The sequence below is a fragment of the Lotus japonicus genome, chromosome 6 (genome assembly GCF_012489685.1).
Source record: "Lotus japonicus ecotype B-129 chromosome 6, LjGifu_v1.2".
Classification (NCBI taxonomy): domain Eukaryota; kingdom Viridiplantae; phylum Streptophyta; class Magnoliopsida; order Fabales; family Fabaceae; genus Lotus; species Lotus japonicus.
In genome coordinates, this window is record NC_080046.1 from 49,165,294 (window position 1) to 49,185,205 (window position 19,912).

General features: G+C 36.6%; 3 protein-coding genes across 4 annotated transcripts; all 3 read left to right on the plus strand.

Moving 5' to 3' along the window:
- The first annotated feature begins 317 nt into the window (after positions 1-317).
- Positions 318-5,231, plus strand: LOC130725480 (linoleate 13S-lipoxygenase 2-1, chloroplastic-like). The gene is made up of 9 exons (XM_057576705.1): positions 318-474; positions 1,343-1,611; positions 1,886-2,126; positions 2,325-2,648; positions 2,992-3,077; positions 3,177-3,287; positions 3,362-3,663; positions 3,999-4,265; positions 4,373-5,231. Exons 1-9 carry the CDS (start codon positions 318-320, stop codon positions 5,130-5,132), a joined length of 2,517 nt encoding a protein of 838 aa, XP_057432688.1. The 3' UTR covers positions 5,133-5,231.
- Positions 5,232-10,874: 5,643 nt separating this feature from the next.
- LOC130723975 (linoleate 13S-lipoxygenase 2-1, chloroplastic-like) lies at positions 10,875-15,175 on the plus strand. The gene is made up of 9 exons (XM_057575125.1): positions 10,875-11,061; positions 11,217-11,485; positions 11,736-11,976; positions 12,154-12,477; positions 12,853-12,938; positions 13,043-13,153; positions 13,228-13,529; positions 13,857-14,123; positions 14,233-15,175. The coding sequence occupies exons 1-9, from the start codon at positions 10,902-10,904 to the stop codon at positions 14,990-14,992; spliced, it is 2,520 nt and encodes an 839-aa protein (XP_057431108.1). The 5' UTR covers positions 10,875-10,901; the 3' UTR covers positions 14,993-15,175.
- A 914-nt stretch (positions 15,176-16,089) lies between these two features.
- LOC130725845 (putative pentatricopeptide repeat-containing protein At3g23330) lies at positions 16,090-19,792 on the plus strand. Of its 2 annotated transcripts, none has more exons than XM_057577034.1 (3): positions 16,090-18,628; positions 18,715-18,791; positions 19,055-19,792. In XM_057577034.1, the coding sequence occupies exon 1, from the start codon at positions 16,159-16,161 to the stop codon at positions 18,475-18,477; it is 2,319 nt and encodes a 772-aa protein (XP_057433017.1). In that variant the 5' UTR covers positions 16,090-16,158; the 3' UTR covers positions 18,478-18,628; positions 18,715-18,791; positions 19,055-19,792. The 2 variants fall into 2 exon arrangements, with proteins under 2 accessions (XP_057433017.1, XP_057433018.1); XM_057577035.1 differs by having other exon boundaries at positions 19,071-19,792.
- The last annotated feature ends 120 nt before the right edge of the window (positions 19,793-19,912 follow it).

The following is a 19,912-nucleotide window of genomic DNA, read 5'->3' on the forward strand; positions in this document are numbered from 1 at the left end:
TTTAATTTCCCATTTTTGGTGTGAAATTAGACCCCACAAGGCACGTTTAGTCTTGAATATATGCAATACTGGGCAACGAAAGATATCCACACGTAGATTGGACTTGGAATACCTTATATGGTGCTAAAGAATCCACATGTTTTCACCAAACCATTTACCAAAAACGGTGCATTTTTTTCTCTATATATACGGAGGAAAGATACTCATATGTGGCACTACAATATTTGGCTCTATCTTGAAGAAGTGTAAAATTAAACTCTTTTTACAAAGTAGTTGGAGAGAGAAAAAGGTTCACATTATATTGGGTGTGTAACACCATGATGGCAGCAACAATCAGAGCCAACACCAAAACTCAGACTTTAAAAGCTTTTGTGAGTGTGAAGGAAACTAGTGGTGGACTTCTAACGAATCTTGTTAGTGGCATTGTTGGGAAAACACTTGTTTTGGAGCTAGTGAGCGAGGAGCTTGATCTAAGTATATAAGTTTAATTTCTTTGTTTTTGTTATTCTTGACCATTGTAGTTCTGAACACAAATTACCTACATATATGCTCTTTTCCACTATTAGAGGGGCACTTCGACCCTCTGAGCAACCTGCTACGTGAAACGAACAAGACAATCCAGTTCGATTCACATAACCGCCCAACTTAACTCATGATCCCCTCATGAGCCAATTTATCTTCTTTTTTTAAATTTAACTAATTTGTAGAGAGTTTTGGTGGGGCGTCAACTCGTAGTCAAAGATTCAACTCGCAAACCCGTAAAAAAAAGATTTTACTTTTTATTTTTTTTTGTTTATTAATGGATCAACAGGTCACTAATTAATTATCGGAGAGTTGACTTTACCAAAACAACTCAACCCAACACAACCCATTCTAAATAGGTCGAAAGCTAGACAATGGATCGACCCACATTGCCACTCCCGGCTATAATAGACTCCTTTAATTAAAATATTGCACCTCATAAAAGTTTTTTTTCTTCTGGCTGTAAACTTAATCTTACTATATGTTTCTACTTTCTTTATTTTTTTAATGAAATATTATGTTTTTATCAAGAGGATAAAAAAAGGAAAGAGAAAAAAGAAAAGTATTAATAGAGATATTTTCCGAACATCTTTTAGACTTGCGATTTTGTTGAGATTTTTAAAAATCACAATGTGTTATAGAGTTAAAAACCGTCAGTAAATAGTATATCTAAAGAGTATCTGACAAAATGTCTTTTGTATCATCCGAGAAAAAGACTATTCACGTGTAAACAATTAGTTAGTCTAGATAATGTAATATATTTATTTTGGTCTTTTATCTTTAATTTCTCTTACCCTTTGTTAAATTTCTATAAATGAAGAATCCAACTCAGAGAGAAAGACAAGAAAAGCCAATGCACACAAGACACAAGAAAAAGAGAACGAGGTGCAGTACGAGGCTACATTTCAATTACCAGCAGACTTCGGAAATGTTGGTGCTGTCTTGGTTGAGAATGAGTACCTCAGTGAAGTGTTTCTAAGAAGCATTGTCCTTGAAGGCTTCCCTGATGGGCCTGTGCACCTTACTTGTGAATCTTGGGTCCAGCCCAAACACGATAGTCCCACAAAGAGAGTCTTCTTCACTAACAAGGTCAGAATCATGCATAAAATCAAATGTGATATCCTTATTTGTTGTCTCTTACATCAACAATTTTTGTATTTTTTATCATAATAATTTGTAATACGATGGACACACATTTCTTATTTTTTTAGTGACATTCAATGGACATATATTTAGTGGCGGCCACTGGCCGCCCATAAACCGTACGTCTCAATTGAATCAACTGAATATCTGCGAAGAAAACGAATGTACATGAATGATCAATTTTTATAATATTTCACATTGGTTTTCTTTTGATTTATAGTCTTATTTGCCAACACAAACACCAACTGGATTGAGAAGGTTGAGAGAAGAGGAGCTAGTGCTGCTAAGAGGGAATGGAGAAGGAGTGCGCAAAAATTCAGACAGAATATATGATTATGATGTGTACAACGACCTTGGAGATCCTGATACTGAAATTGAACTCAAAAGACATGTTCTTGGTGGCTCCAAACAATTTCCATATCCAAGACGGTGTCGTACTGGTCGAAAACACTCGGATGCAGGTCATATATATGCCGAATATGAGTTTCCGACATGCATTTTTCAGTGAATAGCCACACATTTAGAGGCAGTTGTAAACTACCGCCGACATTTAAGGCAGTGCACTTAAAAGCTCCTGCAGTCCTGCTGAAGTGTGTGGACTGATCATGCAATTTATATTGTAATATACTAATATGCTTGTTATTTTTGTTATTATATAGATCCATCGAGTGAAACAAGAAGTTCAAGTTTCTATGTTCCTCGTGATGAGTCATTTGCCGAGATAAAGCAGACACAATTCGACAAAACCACATTATCCTCAGGAGTAAGTGCAGTTTTAGAATCCTTTGATGCAATTCTCACGGACACAAATCTTGGATTTGAAAGCTTCGAAGACATAGACACCCTTTTCAAAGAAGGGTTTCATCTGCCTCCTCTTAAAGGGAATGGGTTAAATTTGCTTCAAAGAGTCGTTCCTCACTTAATCAAAGCTGCTAATGATAGTCAAAACCTTTTGCGCTTTGATACACCAGAAGCAGTTCAAAGTAAGCACATTCATAATTAAATATGATTAAGTTTATATACTGCATTACTTGCTTTATAACTTATTTGAGTCTAATAACCACAAGCTCTGATGTGATGGTTGTTCATATGGTCCCTAAATCATGAGGTCGGGTGTTTAATCCTCGCCAAATGAAACTCATTTTATGGTAAACTATGTACTGCTTTGTGTGAATTCGTGCGAGAGGATTAGTGATTGTTGTCAGCGGTGATACCTAGGTTTCAAAAAAAAATATTTTAGTCTAATATGCTTAACTATGGATATCTATAGATACCCCCAAATGCAATTTTTTTCCATCACTAAATGATTGAGTTTTGAAATTGTAGGAGACAAATTCTTTTGGTTATCAGATGAGGAATTTGCAAGGGAGACTTTGGCTGGTGTTAACCCATATAGCATCCAATTAGTCAAGGCAAGAGTTTTATGAATATTTGGTTCATTAATTACTTCCATTTTATCATCTATGCTCAAGACTTTTAAAATGTTTCCTCTCTCTATATTCATTATATAGGAATGGCCTTTGAGAAGTAAACTAGACCCCCATATCTATGGTCCACAAGAATCTGTCATTACTTATGAAGTCATTGAATCACAAATAATTGGTTATTCCACAGTCGAAGAGGTACCAAACATTATATAATGACTTAATTGAATAATAATCTATGATGATTAACAATTGTTAAATCTAAACTGCAGGCTATCAAAGAGAAGAAATTGTTCATGCTAGACTACCATGACTTATTCTTACCATATGTAAGCAAAGTGAGAAAGATTCAGGGAACCACACTCTATGGATCACGAACATTGTTCTTTCTCACCAAAGAAAGCACATTGAAGCCACTAGCTATTGAGCTCACTAGACCAGCCCTGGATGGTAAGCCACAGTGGAAACAAGTCTTCACACCTGCTCCTCATTCCACAGGTCTTTGGCTTTGGAGGCTTGCCAAGACTCATGTTCTTGCCCATGATTCTGGTTATCATGAACTTATAAGCCATTGGTTAGTACAATCATACTATTCTCTTTTGTCATGTATTAGATTCAGATTCCGTGTGTGAGAAAAATCCTAAATTTCTGCATTCTAATAATCTGAGTCGTTCAATTACAATTGGACGATTCATATGTTTCATAAAGATCGGACAACTCCGCGAAGCTTGATATTTGAGTCGTTTGATCATGATGGAATGACTCAGCTTATGTGATTTCGGGAAATCCAAATTACATGCATTTAAGAAATAATTAAGTATTCTACCAATCACTTGGTATATATGAGAAGTTTAGTGAGTCTTAATTAGTGGTACTAATTATTTACATTTAAATCATCAATTTGTGCAGGTTAAGGACTCATTGTGTTATAGAACCCTTTGTCATTGCAACAAATAGACAACTTAGCATCATGCACCCTATCTACAAGTTATTGCATCCGCATTTGAGATATACTATGGAGATCAACTCCCTTGCCCGCGAAGTGCTTATTAATGCAAATGGGATCATTGAAACCTCATTCTTTACTAGAAAATATTCAATGGAATTAAGCTCTTTGGCATATGATCAACTTTGGCAATTTGATTTGCAATCACTTCCTAATGATCTTATTCACAGGTAAAGTTTGCAAAGGTGCATGCCTTTAGGCTTTTTTTTTTTGTTTCCTTCTTTTTTTAAACATGTTAAAAATTTACTTGATGGAGTAATTTAACTTTTTCATTCAGAGGAATGGCTATTGAAGATCCTAATGCTCCTCATGGCCTAAAGCTAACAGTTGAAGACTACCCTTTTGCCAATGATGGTCTCCTTCTATGGGATGCCATTAAACAATGGGTCACAGACTATGTAAACCATTATTATCCAAGCTTTGATGTCATAGAATCCGACCACGAGCTCCAATCATGGTGGACAGAAATTCGAACTGTCGGTCACGGAGACAAATACGAAGAACCGTGGTGGCCAAATCTTAAAACACCAAAAGACCTTATTGACATCGTCACCACGGTAGCTTGGGTAGCCTCTGCTCATCATGCAGCTACAAACTTTGCCCAATATGCTTATGGAGGCTATTTCCCTAATCGACCCACAATTGCTAGGAACAAAATGCCTACAGAAGACCCTACTAAGGAAGAGTGGGAGAAGTTTTTAAATAAGCCTGAACAAACCCTTTTGGAGTGTTTCCCATCACAGATCCAAGCAACTTTAGTGATGGTCATCTTGAACTTGTTATCATATCATTCACCAGATGAAGAGTACCTGGGGCAATACATGGAACCATCATGGGCTGTGAATCCAACTATAAAGGAAGCCTTTGAAAGGTTTAGTGGGAGATTGAAGGAGATTGAAGGTATTATAGACTCAAGGAATGCAGATAGTAATTTGAAGAATAGACATGGAGCTGGAGTGATTCCTTATGAGCTAATGAAACCACTTTCAAAGCCTGGAGTCACTGGAAAAGGAGTTCCATATAGCATAACCATTTAAAGATTGGTTTCATTGATTAGAATGGGTTGATTAAAAAATTCTTCCAAGGGTGACATGTTGATCAGCAAGGTCTTAATATAAAGTTATATTCATATAATTTTTTTATGATCATGTATTGTATAGTACTACAAGGGTTCTTGTATCAATTTGTTTATCATTTAACAAGGAATAAACATATAATTTATTTTGAAAAGAAGTTTCTTCTCACCTAATTACTTCATGAAGATAATATGATTTTTTTCCGCAAGGTTGTCATTAGATGATCTTTTGCTGTTTTGGTGCGCAAATGTATTTCCATCTACATGTTACACATGGCACCCAAAAAATTGGCTTGATATTCTATTATTTTAACATCTTCTAATGATTTTTTAATTCATAATGTGTTATTCCCTATTCTAATATGATTTTCCATTTTTAATACTGATAAGGTAATGAGTTTTAAAGTAAAATTTCTCACAAATATGCATAACCTCATTATAAATTCCACTATAATAAGCTCATACTCATTTTTTTTTTATCTTATTTTAACTTATTTTTTCTTTCTATTACCATTGTTTGCGAAAAAATTCTCAAAAACAAAGTCAGTTAACAGAGATATTGTTTTGAGCGAAGACTAAGGTGATCCCTTTTTTTAGACCATCAATGGTCCCCAAGTTTATTTCGTAATTTCCTCTCTTCACATTCATAGTCCTACCAGTAGTTCCTTTTTCACTTCCTGTTCTTTCTCATGAACACCATCACCATGGTTGAGACCATTTCCACTACCATGGATCTCCAGTTTCCTCCATGAAAACCCCAAAAATCTTTCATCTTTACCTTCCTCAACCCCTCAAAAGTGTCTCTCTCTCTTCACTCTCACTTCTTCTTCTTTCTCATGAACATCTCTTCCTTATCTCATTAGATTGCGATGGTTCACGGCGGAGATGTGGCTGCTCTGTCGCCAGAGCATAAACTAAATAGTGGATTGTCTCTCTCTTCACTCTCACTTCTACTATGTGTGTATTTGTTTAACAAGTTAAAGGTCAGCCCTTTCCAATTCTAAGGTGCCCACTAGGGTGGGGAACTTTGTTTTTGGTCCACCGGTGCACCATGGCTATATTGGTAATTTACAAAAGATAAAAAAAAAATTAAATCCCTAAAATGAAACCCTCAGTCACGCATCTTTCTCAATCTTCCTCACGTTTCTTCTTCTTCTGGCAGCAGCCCCCACCACCATGGCCTTCCTTCTTCATCTCCTCATCATCGCCGATCCCACTTTCCTTTGCACTCAGCGAGATCTCCAAGAGAAACCATGGAGGAGGCCGCCACCACCATCATCTTCTCCTCTATTTTCCGGCGAAACCCCACCAACAGCCACCATCGCGATCTGCACTCAAATCCGACCCAAAACACCTCAAGGTTTCTCGATCTACCCTACTAGACAGTAAATGAGTGCCTAGAAATCCCCTAGGCCTAGCTTCACCGCAGATCGAAGGTTTTCCGGCGAGCCACCACTTCCTGTAACTGGCTTCTCCGGTCAGATCCGAGGGTGTTTGGGAAAGCTTTCATCTTTTTGTCTTTTCGGTTGGATTTTTCCTCTTTGCTTCAGCTAAAAAAAGTAGTGAACAGGCTGGAAACTCACATGGATATGGAATTTCACTTCTTGCAGAGACTACTAGAAGATATTGCTGCTTCTCATGCTAGGGATGAAGATACTTCTAACCTTGCAGATGATGTGAAAAGGGATCTGAAGACCCAAGAAGATATTGGGAAGGAGATTGCTAATGCTTTACTAGGGGTGAATATTCAGTTTCAATTGTAACCCAATTTTGTTAGCCATATATATCTTGTTCCCACAAATGAATGATTTGTAGTTTGGGGTAAAGGGCACTGTCTCCCGAATTCAATTTGACCCCTTAATTGGGGCAGTTTGGTTTGCGTGGCTTCAATTGGAAATTGATCCATGACATAATATTCTTTTTCTGTGACAATTATGCATAAATTGCGTGGCTTCAATTTGTTTTTTTCATTTTATTAAGAGGGACGAGCATTCCAAGAGGAACAACGACTCCAGATCTTCTTATCTTCTGGGGTTCTTGAATATGCATATCTAACACTCAAAAAAAAAAAAAGAATATGCATATCTAAGTTCCTCTCTTTAAGACTTTTTTTCTGGGTTCCTATTAATTCTTCTTATCTTCTGGGTTTCTGGTGGTGGGGGTTGGGATGGCTGAGTGAAAACGATTTGGTGGTGGAGGTGATGATTGTGGCGGAGGAAATGGTTTATGGGGGAGGAGATCTGGTGGTGGTGCTGTGAGGGAAGAGTTGGAGAACTAAGGGAAGAAGATGCAGCATTTTTTAGAAAAAAGAAACCTGAAAAAAGGAAAGAATATTACATTTGTACCCTTCTATCATCATTTCAATCCTAGCCATCTATTTAAGGAATATTCTTAGATTCCAAGATCCAACGGCATATGATGATGGTCCACCGGTGGACCAGTTTGAAACTTGCCCATCCTAGTGGGCACCCAATTCTAATACCAAAACAAGGAAAAAAACATTTTAAACCATGAAAATGTCAAAGAGAAAAGTGGTAGTTGTAGCATTAAGGAAATGTCGGATCACGTTTTTAATGGAAACAATCTATAATTTCTGCTATGTTGAATTGAGTCATTCAATTTTTTTTCCATGTTAACCAATATAAGAGCATCTCCAATGCAGGTTGCTAGTTAAGTTACTTAAATACTATTCTGATGGGCCCAAACTGCCACATATGATTTATGCAACTCAAGTATAATTCGCTCTAACTACGGTTGTTTATTTTACTTTTGGTTGGGGTTCACATACCTCATATATTTATATTATCTCAAGGTCATGACACTAATTAAGTACATGAATGAAAGAGAAAATAAAATTTTTTAGTTAAAAAGTTAGAAGAAATAGAATAAGCAACCGTTGTTAATTAAGCGACGTTGCTAAAATTTAAGCAACAAGAACTATCATGTCATGTTGCTCCAAAATAAACAACGTTGCCTAAGTGCTCCAACTAGATTAAGGAACCCGATTTGAGATGCTCTAACCCCACATCCGATAGCAGTGCGACTAATTCTCCGTCCCACCGTCAAGACTCTAAAGGCTTGTTTGGTGGACAAGATAAACAAACAGGATAGGAAGTTAAAGTGTAATCATATCATGTCCTGATCTGTTGTTTGTTGCGCCATCAACATAGGATAACGCAATATTGTCCCTTATCCTATCATGTCCATCATGCGTAAAAGTTATCCTAAGATGAGAGTTATGATAGAATTATCCTAACAGGATAGGATAACAATTTTCTATTCGTTTTTAGTACCCTAACTCCAAATTCAATTATTTCAATATTTATATTTTATATAATTTATAATAATATTAATTAATAAATATAAAATATTAATTTTAGTAGTATGCTAATTTTATTCTTTATCAATACTAATTGTTATTTGCTTACCAAAAAAAATACAAATTGTTATTTCTAAGGTTAAAATGATTTAGTTACTCATAAATTTATTTAAAAAGTGATCTAATTTATTAATGGTGAAAATATTAATTTTTTTAAAGAGAAATATTGAATTTACTCAAAAAAGATTAAATTATCATTATCACCTGCTACTACTTAGTTAACAACATTTTTTATTTATATTATAGTAAAATAAATAAAGTTATTTTTCACTAAGATTGAAATAGACTACTCATTTATAAATATTGATTTATTACTAGTAAATATAGACTAATTTTATATTATCCACTGCTATTATTTAAAATTATTTTTCTACATTTTTAGAACTGAAATTTATTAATAGAAGATAGAATTACATGAGAACATCCCTCTCATGTTAAGGGTAGATACAACATGATAAACCTCCCCTTCTTAGAACTGCCATACTTAAGAGAGATCATCATTAAAACATTCCTAGAAAAAACCCAGTGAAAAAAATCTTAGAGAAGGAAAAAGAGTGCTCTATCCCAAGAAAGCAATCTAAAAATATCCGAAACAAATCCATACATATGCATGAAGTGCAAAATAAAACCCCATGCTCACAGCAAGTGACCATAATTCCATGGCTTTCGTTTCGATCACCTCCAACACTAACCTCGACCACAGCTTGCATCAAAAGCCTACTATTATTGGGCATGTCGCTTGAAACCTCATGAATCAATACCCATACGCAAGAAAGATATCCAACAGTGCTTGCTAGATATAACAATATATATAATTTAAATATAAAGTTCTTTTTGAAAAATTAATAATTTTTTTGGTTACAGAAAAATTAATAATTTTAACTATATTTACTAAATTTAATAATTTTTTTTTATCACTTGCCACTACTAAGTTAAAACCGATTAGTTAAATATATCGTTTTTTTATTAACTAAAATTTAATTAATTAGCTTATTTAATTAGTTAAATATATCATTTTTTTCTTGACAAAAACTGATATATTTAATTAATTAAATAAGCTAATTAATTAAACTTTAGTTAATTTTAAAACATAGGCTCATTTATAAAATATAAAAATTAAATTTTATAAAATAATCGCTTTCATAATTTTGAAAATTAATTTAAAAAAAATATTATGTGTATTTTATTTAAAGGAATTTTTTTATATTTTTTCTGTTTATATTATATCATATCATTATCTTGTCCACCTTAAACACATGATATGGTAATAGTATATCATGCTTTTATCCTATCCTGCCTTTATCCAACTCTCTATCTTATCATGCTCTTATCCTATGATGACTATCGAACGAACCTTAAATGATAGAAGATTTTCCAATACATTTTTTCCATTTTTGCTACAAAATGCTGAACTTCAACACTAACCCGGCCGTTCAACTACTTCAAATCATCAATTGCTGCAACGTACCTCTATCCTGTTTTCCAGATCAGCGCTAGCTTGTATGGTAACTATTTCTTAGCTTTTTATGAAAAACGTTATATTTTTGATTTTTTTTATAAGCAATGGGATATATCTATATTGAAAAACGTGATATATCCACAAACTATATCAGGAAATTGTGATAACTAATTTTGACGTAGCTTGTTGTGGATTAATCAGAATGTTATTAAATCAGTAGCTTGAGTATACGTTTATAGAAGTAAAATTTCAAAGATTTTTCTTTAAAGGAAAATTTCAAGATAATTGAAGTCTATTTATTTTTCAATAAAAACAACAAGGAAAAACCATGACAAAGAAATTAGTCATCGTCGCGGGCTCTGATTAGGAAATTTCATGCTTGACAACATGTTAATTTTAGCCAGAAATACGAATCCTTATCAAGTAATTAAGAACAACTTTATCCTAAGTAATTTCTAAATTAACAAATCTTGGTTAGACATGAGTGTTTTCACTCTCAGCAATTTTGATAGTTGTTAGCAAAAACGTCAACACAATCCAATTTTACCTATGGTACACTGCTGATTTGTCATGTTTAATTTCCCATTTATGGTGTGTAAATAGACCCCACAAGGCACGTTTAGTCTTGAATATATGCAATATTGGGCAACAAAAGATATCCACACGTAGATTGGACTTGGAATACTATATACGGTGATCAAGAATCCACGTATTCACCAATCATTTTACCGGTACAACAGTGCATTTTTTTTTCTCTATATATACAGGAAAGGTACTCATATGTGGCACTACAATATTTGGCTCTATCTTGAAGAAGTGTAAAACTAAACTCTTTTTACAAAGTACGTAGTTGGAGACAGAAAAAGGTTCACATTGTTTGTGTGTGTAACACCATGATGGCAGCAACAAGCAGAACCAACACCAAATCTCAGACTGTGAAAGCTTTTGTGAGTGTGAAGAAGGAAAGTGGTGCTGGACTTCTAACGAATCTTGTCAGTGGTATTGTTGGGAAAACACTTGTTTTGGAGCTAGTGAGCGAGGAGCTTGATCCTAGTAAGTTTAATTACTTTGTTTACAAGTTAATTATTATTAACCATTGTAGTTATGAACTCAAATCACGTAAGCATGCTTTTTATTCAACAACAAAAAACGTAAGTATGCTCTTTTCTTAATGTCCCTTACCCTTTGTTTAATTTTTATAAATGAAGAATCGAACTCAGAGAAAACGACAAGAAAAGCCGATGCAAACAAGATACAGGAAAAAGAGAATGAGGTGCAGTACGAGGCTACATTTCAATTACCAGCAGGCTTCGGAAATGTTGGTGCTGTTTTGGTTGAGAATGAGTACCCCAATGAAGTTTTTCTAAGAAAAATTGTCCTTGAAGGCTTCCCCGATGGGCATGTGCACCTTACCTGTGAGTCTTGGGTCCAGCCCAAACATGATAGTCCCTTAAAGAGAGTCTTCTTCACTGAAAAGGTCACAATCATGCCTACCTTATTTGTTGTCTCTTTACGTCAACAATATTTTTTATATTTTATCACAATATTTTATAATTTAAAAATTTTACTCCAATATATATTTTTAAGCGACATTCAATCGACATATGTTTAGTGCCGGCCACGGACTGCCCATAAACTGTATGTCTCGATTGAATCAATTGAATATCTATTAAAAAACGAATGTTGATTTTTATAATATTTAACATAGATCTTCGTTTGGTTAATAGTCATATTTGCCAACACAAACACCAAGTGGATTGAGAAGGTTGAGAGAAGAGGAGCTAGTGTTGCTAAGAGGGAATGGAGAAGGAGTGCGCAAAAGTTCAGACAGAATATATGACTATGATGTGTACAACGACCTTGGAGATCCTAATACTAATATTGACCTCAAAAGACCTATTCTTGGTGGCTCCAAACAGTTTCCATATCCAAGACGGTGTCGTACCGGTCGAAAGCACTCTGATGCAGGTCATATATATACTGAAAATGAGTGTTGGACATACATTTTTCAGTGAATAGCTACACGTTTTAGCGGCAGTTTTTACCGTAGTAGTTAACTAAAAACTGTCGCTAAAGTGCACCCACTAGTTTTTGTAATTTATATTGTAATATAGTAATATGCTTGTTAACTTTGTTATTTCATAGATCCATTGTATGAAACGAGAAGTTCAAGCTTCTATGTTCCTCGTGATGAGGCGTTTGCCAAGATAAAGCAGACACAATTCGACACAACCACATTATCCTCAGGAGTAAGGGCAGTTTTAGAATCCTTTGATGCAATTCTCACAAACACAAATCTTGGATTTGAAAGCTTTGAAGACATAGACACACTTTACAAAGAAGGGTTTCATCTCCCTCCTCTTAAAGGCAATGGGTTAAATTTGCTTCAAAGAGTCGTCCCTCACTTGATCAAAGCTGCCAATGATAGCCAAAACCTTTTGCGCTTTGATACCCCTGAAGCAGTTCAAAGTAAGCACATTTATAATTACACGTGATTAAGTTCTTGTCCATTGCATTACTTGCTTTATAACTTATATGAGTCTAATAACCATATGCTAAGCTCCGGTGTAATAGTTGTCAATAACATCTCTTAATCATGAGGTCAGAGGTTTAATCCTCACCTAAAGAAGTACATTTTATGGTCATCCGTTTACGGTTTTGTATGAGCATCTGCCGTGAGAGGATCAATGACTATTGTCGGCGGTGGCCGGTGGATACTATTATTTAATTTGAAGAAGAAAAATATTATTCGAGTCTAATATACTTAACCATAAATATCTATAGATACCCCGCAAAATGCAAATATTTTCCATCACTAAATGATTGTGAGTTTTTAAATTGTAGGAGATAAATTCTTTTGGTTATCAGATGAGGAATTTGCAAGGGAGACTTTGGCCGGTGTTAACCCATATGGCATCCAATTAGTCAAGGCAAGAGTTCTTGAATATAAATATTTGGTTTATCGATTACTTTCATATTATCATCTAGGCTCAAGAATTTTTAAATGTTTCCTCTATGTATTTTCAATATGTAGGAATGGCCTTTGAGAAGTAAATTAGACCCCCAAATCTATGGTCCACAAGAATCTGCCATTACTGATGAAGTCATTGAGTCCCAAATAATTGGTTATTCCACAGTTGAAGAGGTACCAAACATTATATAATGACTGAAATGAATAATAATCTATGATGATTAACAATTGTTAAATCTAAACTGCAGGCCATTAAAGAGAAGAAATTGTTTATGCTAGACTACCATGATTTATTCTTACCATATGTAAGTAAAGTGAGAAAGATTGAGGGTACCACACTCTATGGATCACGAACATTGTTCTTTCTCACCAAAGAAGGCACATTGAAGCCACTAGCTATTGAGCTCACTAGACCAGCCATGGATGGTAAGCCACAGTGGAAGCAAGTCTTCACACCTGCTCCTCATTCCATAGGTCTTTGGCTTTGGAGGCTTGCCAAGACTCATGTTCTTGCCCATGATTCTGGCTATCATGAACTTATAAGCCATTGGTTAGTTCAATCATATTATTCTCTCTTGTCATGTATTGGTTTAAGTTCCGAGTAGTCATAACAATCCTAAATTCATATATGATGGTAATTTGAGTCGTTCAATTAAAATCAAATAACTCATGTGTTTCAAGATCGAACAACTGCTAAGTTTAATATCTAAATCGTCTATTCTTGATTGAACGACTAAGTCTTTAAATCTAGAGAAATCCAGATTCCTAGTATTTAAGATATGATTAATTATTCTAACAAGTAGTTGGTGTGGGAAGTTTAGTGAGTCTTAACTAGGGGAACTAATTTTTTTTACATTTAAATCATCAATTTTTGCAGGTTAAGGACGCATTGTGTTATAGAACCCTTTGTCATTGCAACAAATAGGCAACTCAGTGCCATGCACCCAATCTACAGGTTATTGAATCCACATCTGAGATATACTATGGAGATCAACGCCCTTGGCCGCGAAGTGCTTATTAACGCAAATGGGGTCATTGAAACCTCATTCTTTACCAGAAAATACTCAATGGAATTAAGCTCTGTGGCATATGATCAACTTTGGCAATTTGATTTGCAATCACTTCCTAATGATCTTATTCACAGGTAAAGTTTGCAAAGGTGCATGCCTTTAGGCTTTGTTTGTGTTTCCTTCTTGTTTTAAACATGTTAATTGAACATTCACTTGATGGAGTAATTAAATTGTTTCTTTCAGAGGAATGGCTGTTGAAGATCCTAATGCTCCTCATGGCCTAAAGCTAACAATTGAAGACTACCCTTTTGCCAATGATGGTCTCATTGTATGGGATGCCATTAAACAATGGGTCACGGATTATGTCAACCATTACTATCCAAGCTTTGATGTCATAGAATCTGACCATGAGCTTCAATCATGGTGGACAGAAATTCGAATGGTCGGTCATGGAGACAAATTTGAAGAACTGTGGTGGCCGAATCTTAAAACACCAGAAGACCTTATTGACATCGTCGCCACGGTAGCATGGGTAGCCTCTGCTCATCATGCAGCTACAAACTTTGCCCAATATGCTTATGGAGGCTATTTCCCTAATCGACCCACAATTGCTAGAAACAAAATGCCTACAGAAGACCCTACTAAGGAAGAGTGGGAGAAGTTTTTAAATAAGCCTGAACAAACCCTTTTGGAGTGTTTCCCATCACAGATCCAAGCAACTTTAGTGATGGTCATCTTGAACTTGTTATCATATCATTCACCAGATGAAGAGTACCTGGGGCAATACATGGAGCCATCATGGGCAGAGAATCCAACTATAAAGGAATCATTTGAAAGGTTTAGTGGGAGACTGAAGGAGATTGAAGGTATTATAGACTCAAGGAATGCAGATAGCAATTTGAAGAATAGGCATGGAGCTGGAGTGATTCCTTATGAGCTAATGAAACCACTTTCAAGGCCTGGAGTCACTGGAAAAGGTGTTCCATATAGCATAACCATTTAAAGATTGGTTACTTTGATTAGAATGTGTTGATTAATAAATTCTTCCAAGGGTGATATGTTTAGCAAGGTCTTATATATAAAGTTCATATTCATATAAATTTTTTATATCCCACATGTTTATGATCATGTATTATATTAATTGCATTGCTACAAGGGTATTGTATAAATTTGTTTATCGTTTAACAAGGAATAAACGTATAGTTTCTTTTGAAAATAAGTTTTTTCTCATCTAATTACTTCATGAAGGTAGTATGATTTTTTTTAGCAAAGTTGTCATTAGATTAACTTTTGTTGTTTTGGTGCGCAAATGTATTTCCATCTACATGTTATATATGGCACCCAAAATGGCTTGATATTCTTCTATTTACCAACATCTTCTAATGATTTTGCAATTAAAACAATGTTCTTTAATTTATAACTCTAATACTGACAAGATGGTGAGAATTGAACTCAAATCTTTCACATATAGTTATGTTGTTTCCAAAACTCATGGGTTAGACTCAGTGAGAAATATGCTGTTTAGTTCACAGTATCAGTGTTAGAGTGAAGATTCATTAACCTTATCATTTTAGTCTTTTTTATAGATTAAGGGAGCTTCTTGGCCTTTTAGTTATTTACGTGTTATGTTCAGAGTGATTTATTAGATTTTTAAATGGTCTAATGATTAGTTAATGATTATGGGAGTTATGACATCTATTTAATCATGAGTTTCACGTCTCTTTAGTTCGCACATGTTACATGTGTTTATTGAGCTTGAAGTATCCCCGTAAACTAATTCTAATTTTTAGTGAGGATAGTAAATTGGTGGTTAGCCTAATTGACACATAGCCCTCCAAGCCTTTAACCCTTACTCTTACTGAAAGACTTGAAGTGTTTCTAGCTCGAAGGTTAAGTCGGGTCACCATAGATGGTAACTCAATGAATAGGTCAGTCTACCATTAGTAATAACTCGGTCGGCACACAACCCTCCAAACTTTTACATTTTACGCTTATTGGACTTGAAGTGTCTCCGGTAATATTAAATCGAAATTATATCTCATTACAAATTCAACTCTAATACGTTTATAATCTCAATTTATTTCTTATGAATGAATTCTAGTGAGACTAAATTGATAATCCTAGGCAATTTAAATCCAAGAACAAGTGGTGGGAGTGTTGACAATTCCAATGGCATCCATCAACATGAACATTCTCCCCTTCACAACACTTCCTCGTTCCCTCCCACCACCGCCACCACCACCACCCATTCTCCACGTCACTCCTCCTCAGTATCCCCGGAGCAAAACACCACCACCACCGCCACCCATCTCACTCAACCCAAAACCCCACCAAGTGTTCGACAAAAGTCCCGAATGGGACACATTGGCATGGAACACTCTCATCCACACCCACCTCTCCAACAACCACTTCCCCCTCGCCATCTCCACCTTCACCCAAATGCTCCGCCACGCCGTCCCCCTCCACCCCCTCACCCTCCCCAGCCTCCTCCACGCCTCTCGCCTCGCCGCAGACTTCTCCCTCGGGAAACAGCTCCACACACACGCCGTCAAGCTCGCCCTCTCCTCTCGTGCCCACACCCTCATCGCCCTCATTCACCTCTACGCCTCCCTCGACGACATCGCCGTCGCTCAGACACTCTTTGATAAAACAGCGCCGTTTGGTTCAGACTGCTGGACCTTCCTTGCCAAGTTGTACGTCCTTGAAGGGATGCCCCGTTCGGCGCTGGAATTGTTTCACCGGATGGTTGGCCAGGGCGCGGTTGCGGGGGCTGCCGCGCTGTCGACGGCTTGCGGTGCGTGTGGGATGATGGGGTCTCTGCGGCAGGGGAGAGATGTGCATTTAATTGCTGTGAAGTTAGGATTGGAGGGTGAGGTGTTTGCGAGTAACTCGCTGTTGAAAATGTATGTTGATTGTGGTAGCATGAGGGATGCTCGGTTGGTGTTTGAGAAAATGCCTTGTAAGGATGTTGTTTCGTGGACTTCGATGATTCGCGGTTGCGTGCAGAATGGGGAATTGAGTGAGGCTATGGAGTTGTTTAGGAGGATGAACTTGGAGGGGTTGAGTGTGAAACCGGATTTGGTGATGGTTTCTACTGTTCTTCCCGTTTGTGGGATGATCGGTTCGCTTAAGCATGGTAGGGAGATTCATGGCTACTTGGTTAGAAATGGGGTGGAGTGTGATGTGTTGTTGAGTAACACGCTTTTGAAAATGTATGCTGACTGTGGTGCCTCGAGGGATGCTCGGTTGGTGTTTGAGCAGATGCCTAGTAAGACAGTTGTCTCGTGGACGTCGATGATTCGCGGTTATGTGAAGAAAGGAGGATTTAATAATGAGGTTTTCAGGTTGTTCAGGAAGATGAACTCAGAGGGGTTGAAGCCAACTGCGGTTTCGATCTCCAGTATTCTTCCTGCGTGTGGGAGAATTGCTTCGCATAAACACGGCAGGGAGATTCATGGCTACTTGCTTAGAAATGGGGTTGAGTTTGACATCAATGTCAGTAATGCGGTTATAGACATGTATGTAAAATCAGGGGCCATTGCTTGTGCTTTAAATGTTTTTGGTGAAATGAATGAGAAAGATACTATTTCATGGAGCATGATGATATTCGGATGTAGTTTACATGGTCAAGGAAAGCTTGGAGTTGATTTGTTTAGACAGTTGGAGAGAAACTCAGAAGCACCCCTTGATGATAACATATATGCTGCTGCACTTCATGCTTGCAGCACTGCTCGCATGTTTGAGGAAGGAAGAGTTTGCTTTAACCACATTAGGGGGCCCATGATTGCACATTGTGCTCAGAAGGTGTCTCTGTTGGCACGGTGTGGACTCTTTGATGAAGCAATGGTCTTTATCAGGGAACAGAAGATTGAACAGCATCCTGAGGTGTTGAGGAAACTGCTGGAAGGGTGTAGGATCCACGGTGAATATGCTCTAGGCAAGCAAGTCATTGAACAGCTTTGTGAATTGGAGCCTTTAAATGCTGAGAACTATGTGCTTCTTTTGAATTGGCATGCAGGCAAAGGAAAATTGGACATGGTGGACAAGATTAGGGAAACAATTAGAGAAAAGGGTTTGAAACCTAAAAAGGCTTACACTTGGACGTTATACAGGGAAAAAGTTCATGTATTTGGAACTGGAGATGTATCTCATCCGCGGAAAAAGGAAATATGTTCAGCATTACAGGGTTTCATGGAGGAAATGAGAACCGAAGGAGTTGAACCAAAGTGGGATTTCAGTCTCCATGATGTTGATGAAGAGAGGGAGTGCACTCAGATTGAGCACAGTGAACTCTTGGCCCTTGCTTTTGGGCTCATCAGTTCACAGGCTGGACCTATCCGCCTTGAGAAAAATTCCCGGGTGTGTCGTGGATGTCATGATTTTGCAAAGTTTGTCTCCAAGGTAACAGGAAGAGAAATTATCCTCAAGGACCCAAATTTCTTTCACCATTTTAAGCACGGACATTGTACATGTGAGGACTTTTGGTGATTCAGAACCTTGTTTCTCTTGTCACCAAAAAATGAACCTTGCTTCTCCTCTCCAAGTTGTATTGCATCAAGTGCAGATTCAAATGTCTTCTAGAGATTCTGAATCTTTTTTTTATAATGGAAAGGTTCTGAATCTTTTGCTGTCTGAAGAGGTACTATAAGTTTCTTATGCGATCTATCATCATAAGCAGCTGAAATTCCTTCCTATTTGACCTTCGTTTATTTAAATTCCTTGTAGATTCCAAATGAAGATATTATTTTTGTCATGTTGGAATGAGCTTAGAAGGGGGTGGAACTGCATGGAGATAATTGAAGGTATGTACTATGTGTAAATTGAATTCTGATTTGATTGAATGATCAAACTCAACTATTACAGCCCCTAGCTGAGTTTATATACTTAGGAGAAGTTATAACTTATAACTGATTAACCAACTCTTCCCTCCAGTTATAACAGATATAACTCGCTGTATTAGAAGCTTTTAAAGCATCTGAACAGGGTATATCAGTATTGTGTAATAGGTTTCACAGTAACAGGCTCTTACTTGCTCATGTTTCTGTCATTGCCATGTTTTAACAAGGGGGAATTCGCTGCAGCGGCAAGGATGTGATATTTCGCTTATGATGTCAGTGGCAAAGGATTGGGCAATGAGTTCTGAGATTCATCTTAAACCAGTGAATATCTATGCTGATTTGATTTATGGACTCATTCTGGTTTGATACCAAATGCAGAATAATTGGGAAAGAATCTTGGCCAAATATGGTGCTGGACTTTTACTCACCAGCAAATGGCAAAGAAAGGCTGCATTAATGAATCAATTTCCGAATTTCCAGCTTGCTTCAGTTCAGCCACAACATGTATCAGATGTGGGTTCTGATGAATTTCACAATGGAAGTATATCTACAACAGTTTAACTGTTCGGCTGAGATTTTGTGGCAGCCTTTTAGTTTCTGTGCCGGCTGGCTTTGATATCTTACAAACATGTGAGAACAGAAAATTAAGATTACTATATGGCTCCAAAGTGTAGAGTCATAGAGAGACTTGACATCCAGTGTAGAGAGACTTGACAGTATCCATAAGAGCCTTCAAAATTGAAACCTCTCATTCTTGAATTTCAGGATCTAGCACTCAAGCAGGTTAATAACAGCAACAAAGCAGATGGTATAGAAGTATTTTTTTTTTTTTTCATTTGCTCAAACCCTTCATTGTTACGAACTTCAGCCTTGATCAGATTGCAGTAAGCTGTCTAAGTGTCTATTCTAGGCAGGAATGATGAATATTCAAGAAAATCTAGTTTGGAAATAGTTCAGACCAAAAACGTCTCCCAATATTTTATGTATCTGTTTCAGTTTGTATCATCCACGTTTAAGTGAACTTTAAACTAACTACTATACTTGTGTTACATATGGGAAAGGCCAAGTCTATTCAGCAAACTCCT

Bases quoted from the DNA above. Each gene is read 5' to 3' on its own strand.
- LOC130723975 (XM_057575125.1), top strand. From the start codon at position 10,902: ATGATGGCAGCAACAAGCAGAACCAACACCAAATCTCAGACTGTGAAA. The intron at 11,486-11,735 runs GTCACAATCATG...TTTGGTTAATAG, and splicing joins GAGTCTTCTTCACTGAAAAG to TCATATTTGCCAACACAAAC. The intron at 12,939-13,042 runs GCAAGAGTTCTT...TTCAATATGTAG, and splicing joins ATGGCATCCAATTAGTCAAG to GAATGGCCTTTGAGAAGTAA.
- LOC130725845 (XM_057577034.1), top strand. From the start codon at position 16,159: ATGGCATCCATCAACATGAACATTCTCCCCTTCACAACACTTCCTCGT.
- LOC130725480 (XM_057576705.1), top strand. From the start codon at position 318: ATGATGGCAGCAACAATCAGAGCCAACACCAAAACTCAGACTTTAAAA. The intron at 475-1,342 runs GTATATAAGTTT...CTATAAATGAAG, and splicing joins GAGCGAGGAGCTTGATCTAA to AATCCAACTCAGAGAGAAAG. The intron at 3,288-3,361 runs GTACCAAACATT...TCTAAACTGCAG, and splicing joins GTTATTCCACAGTCGAAGAG to GCTATCAAAGAGAAGAAATT.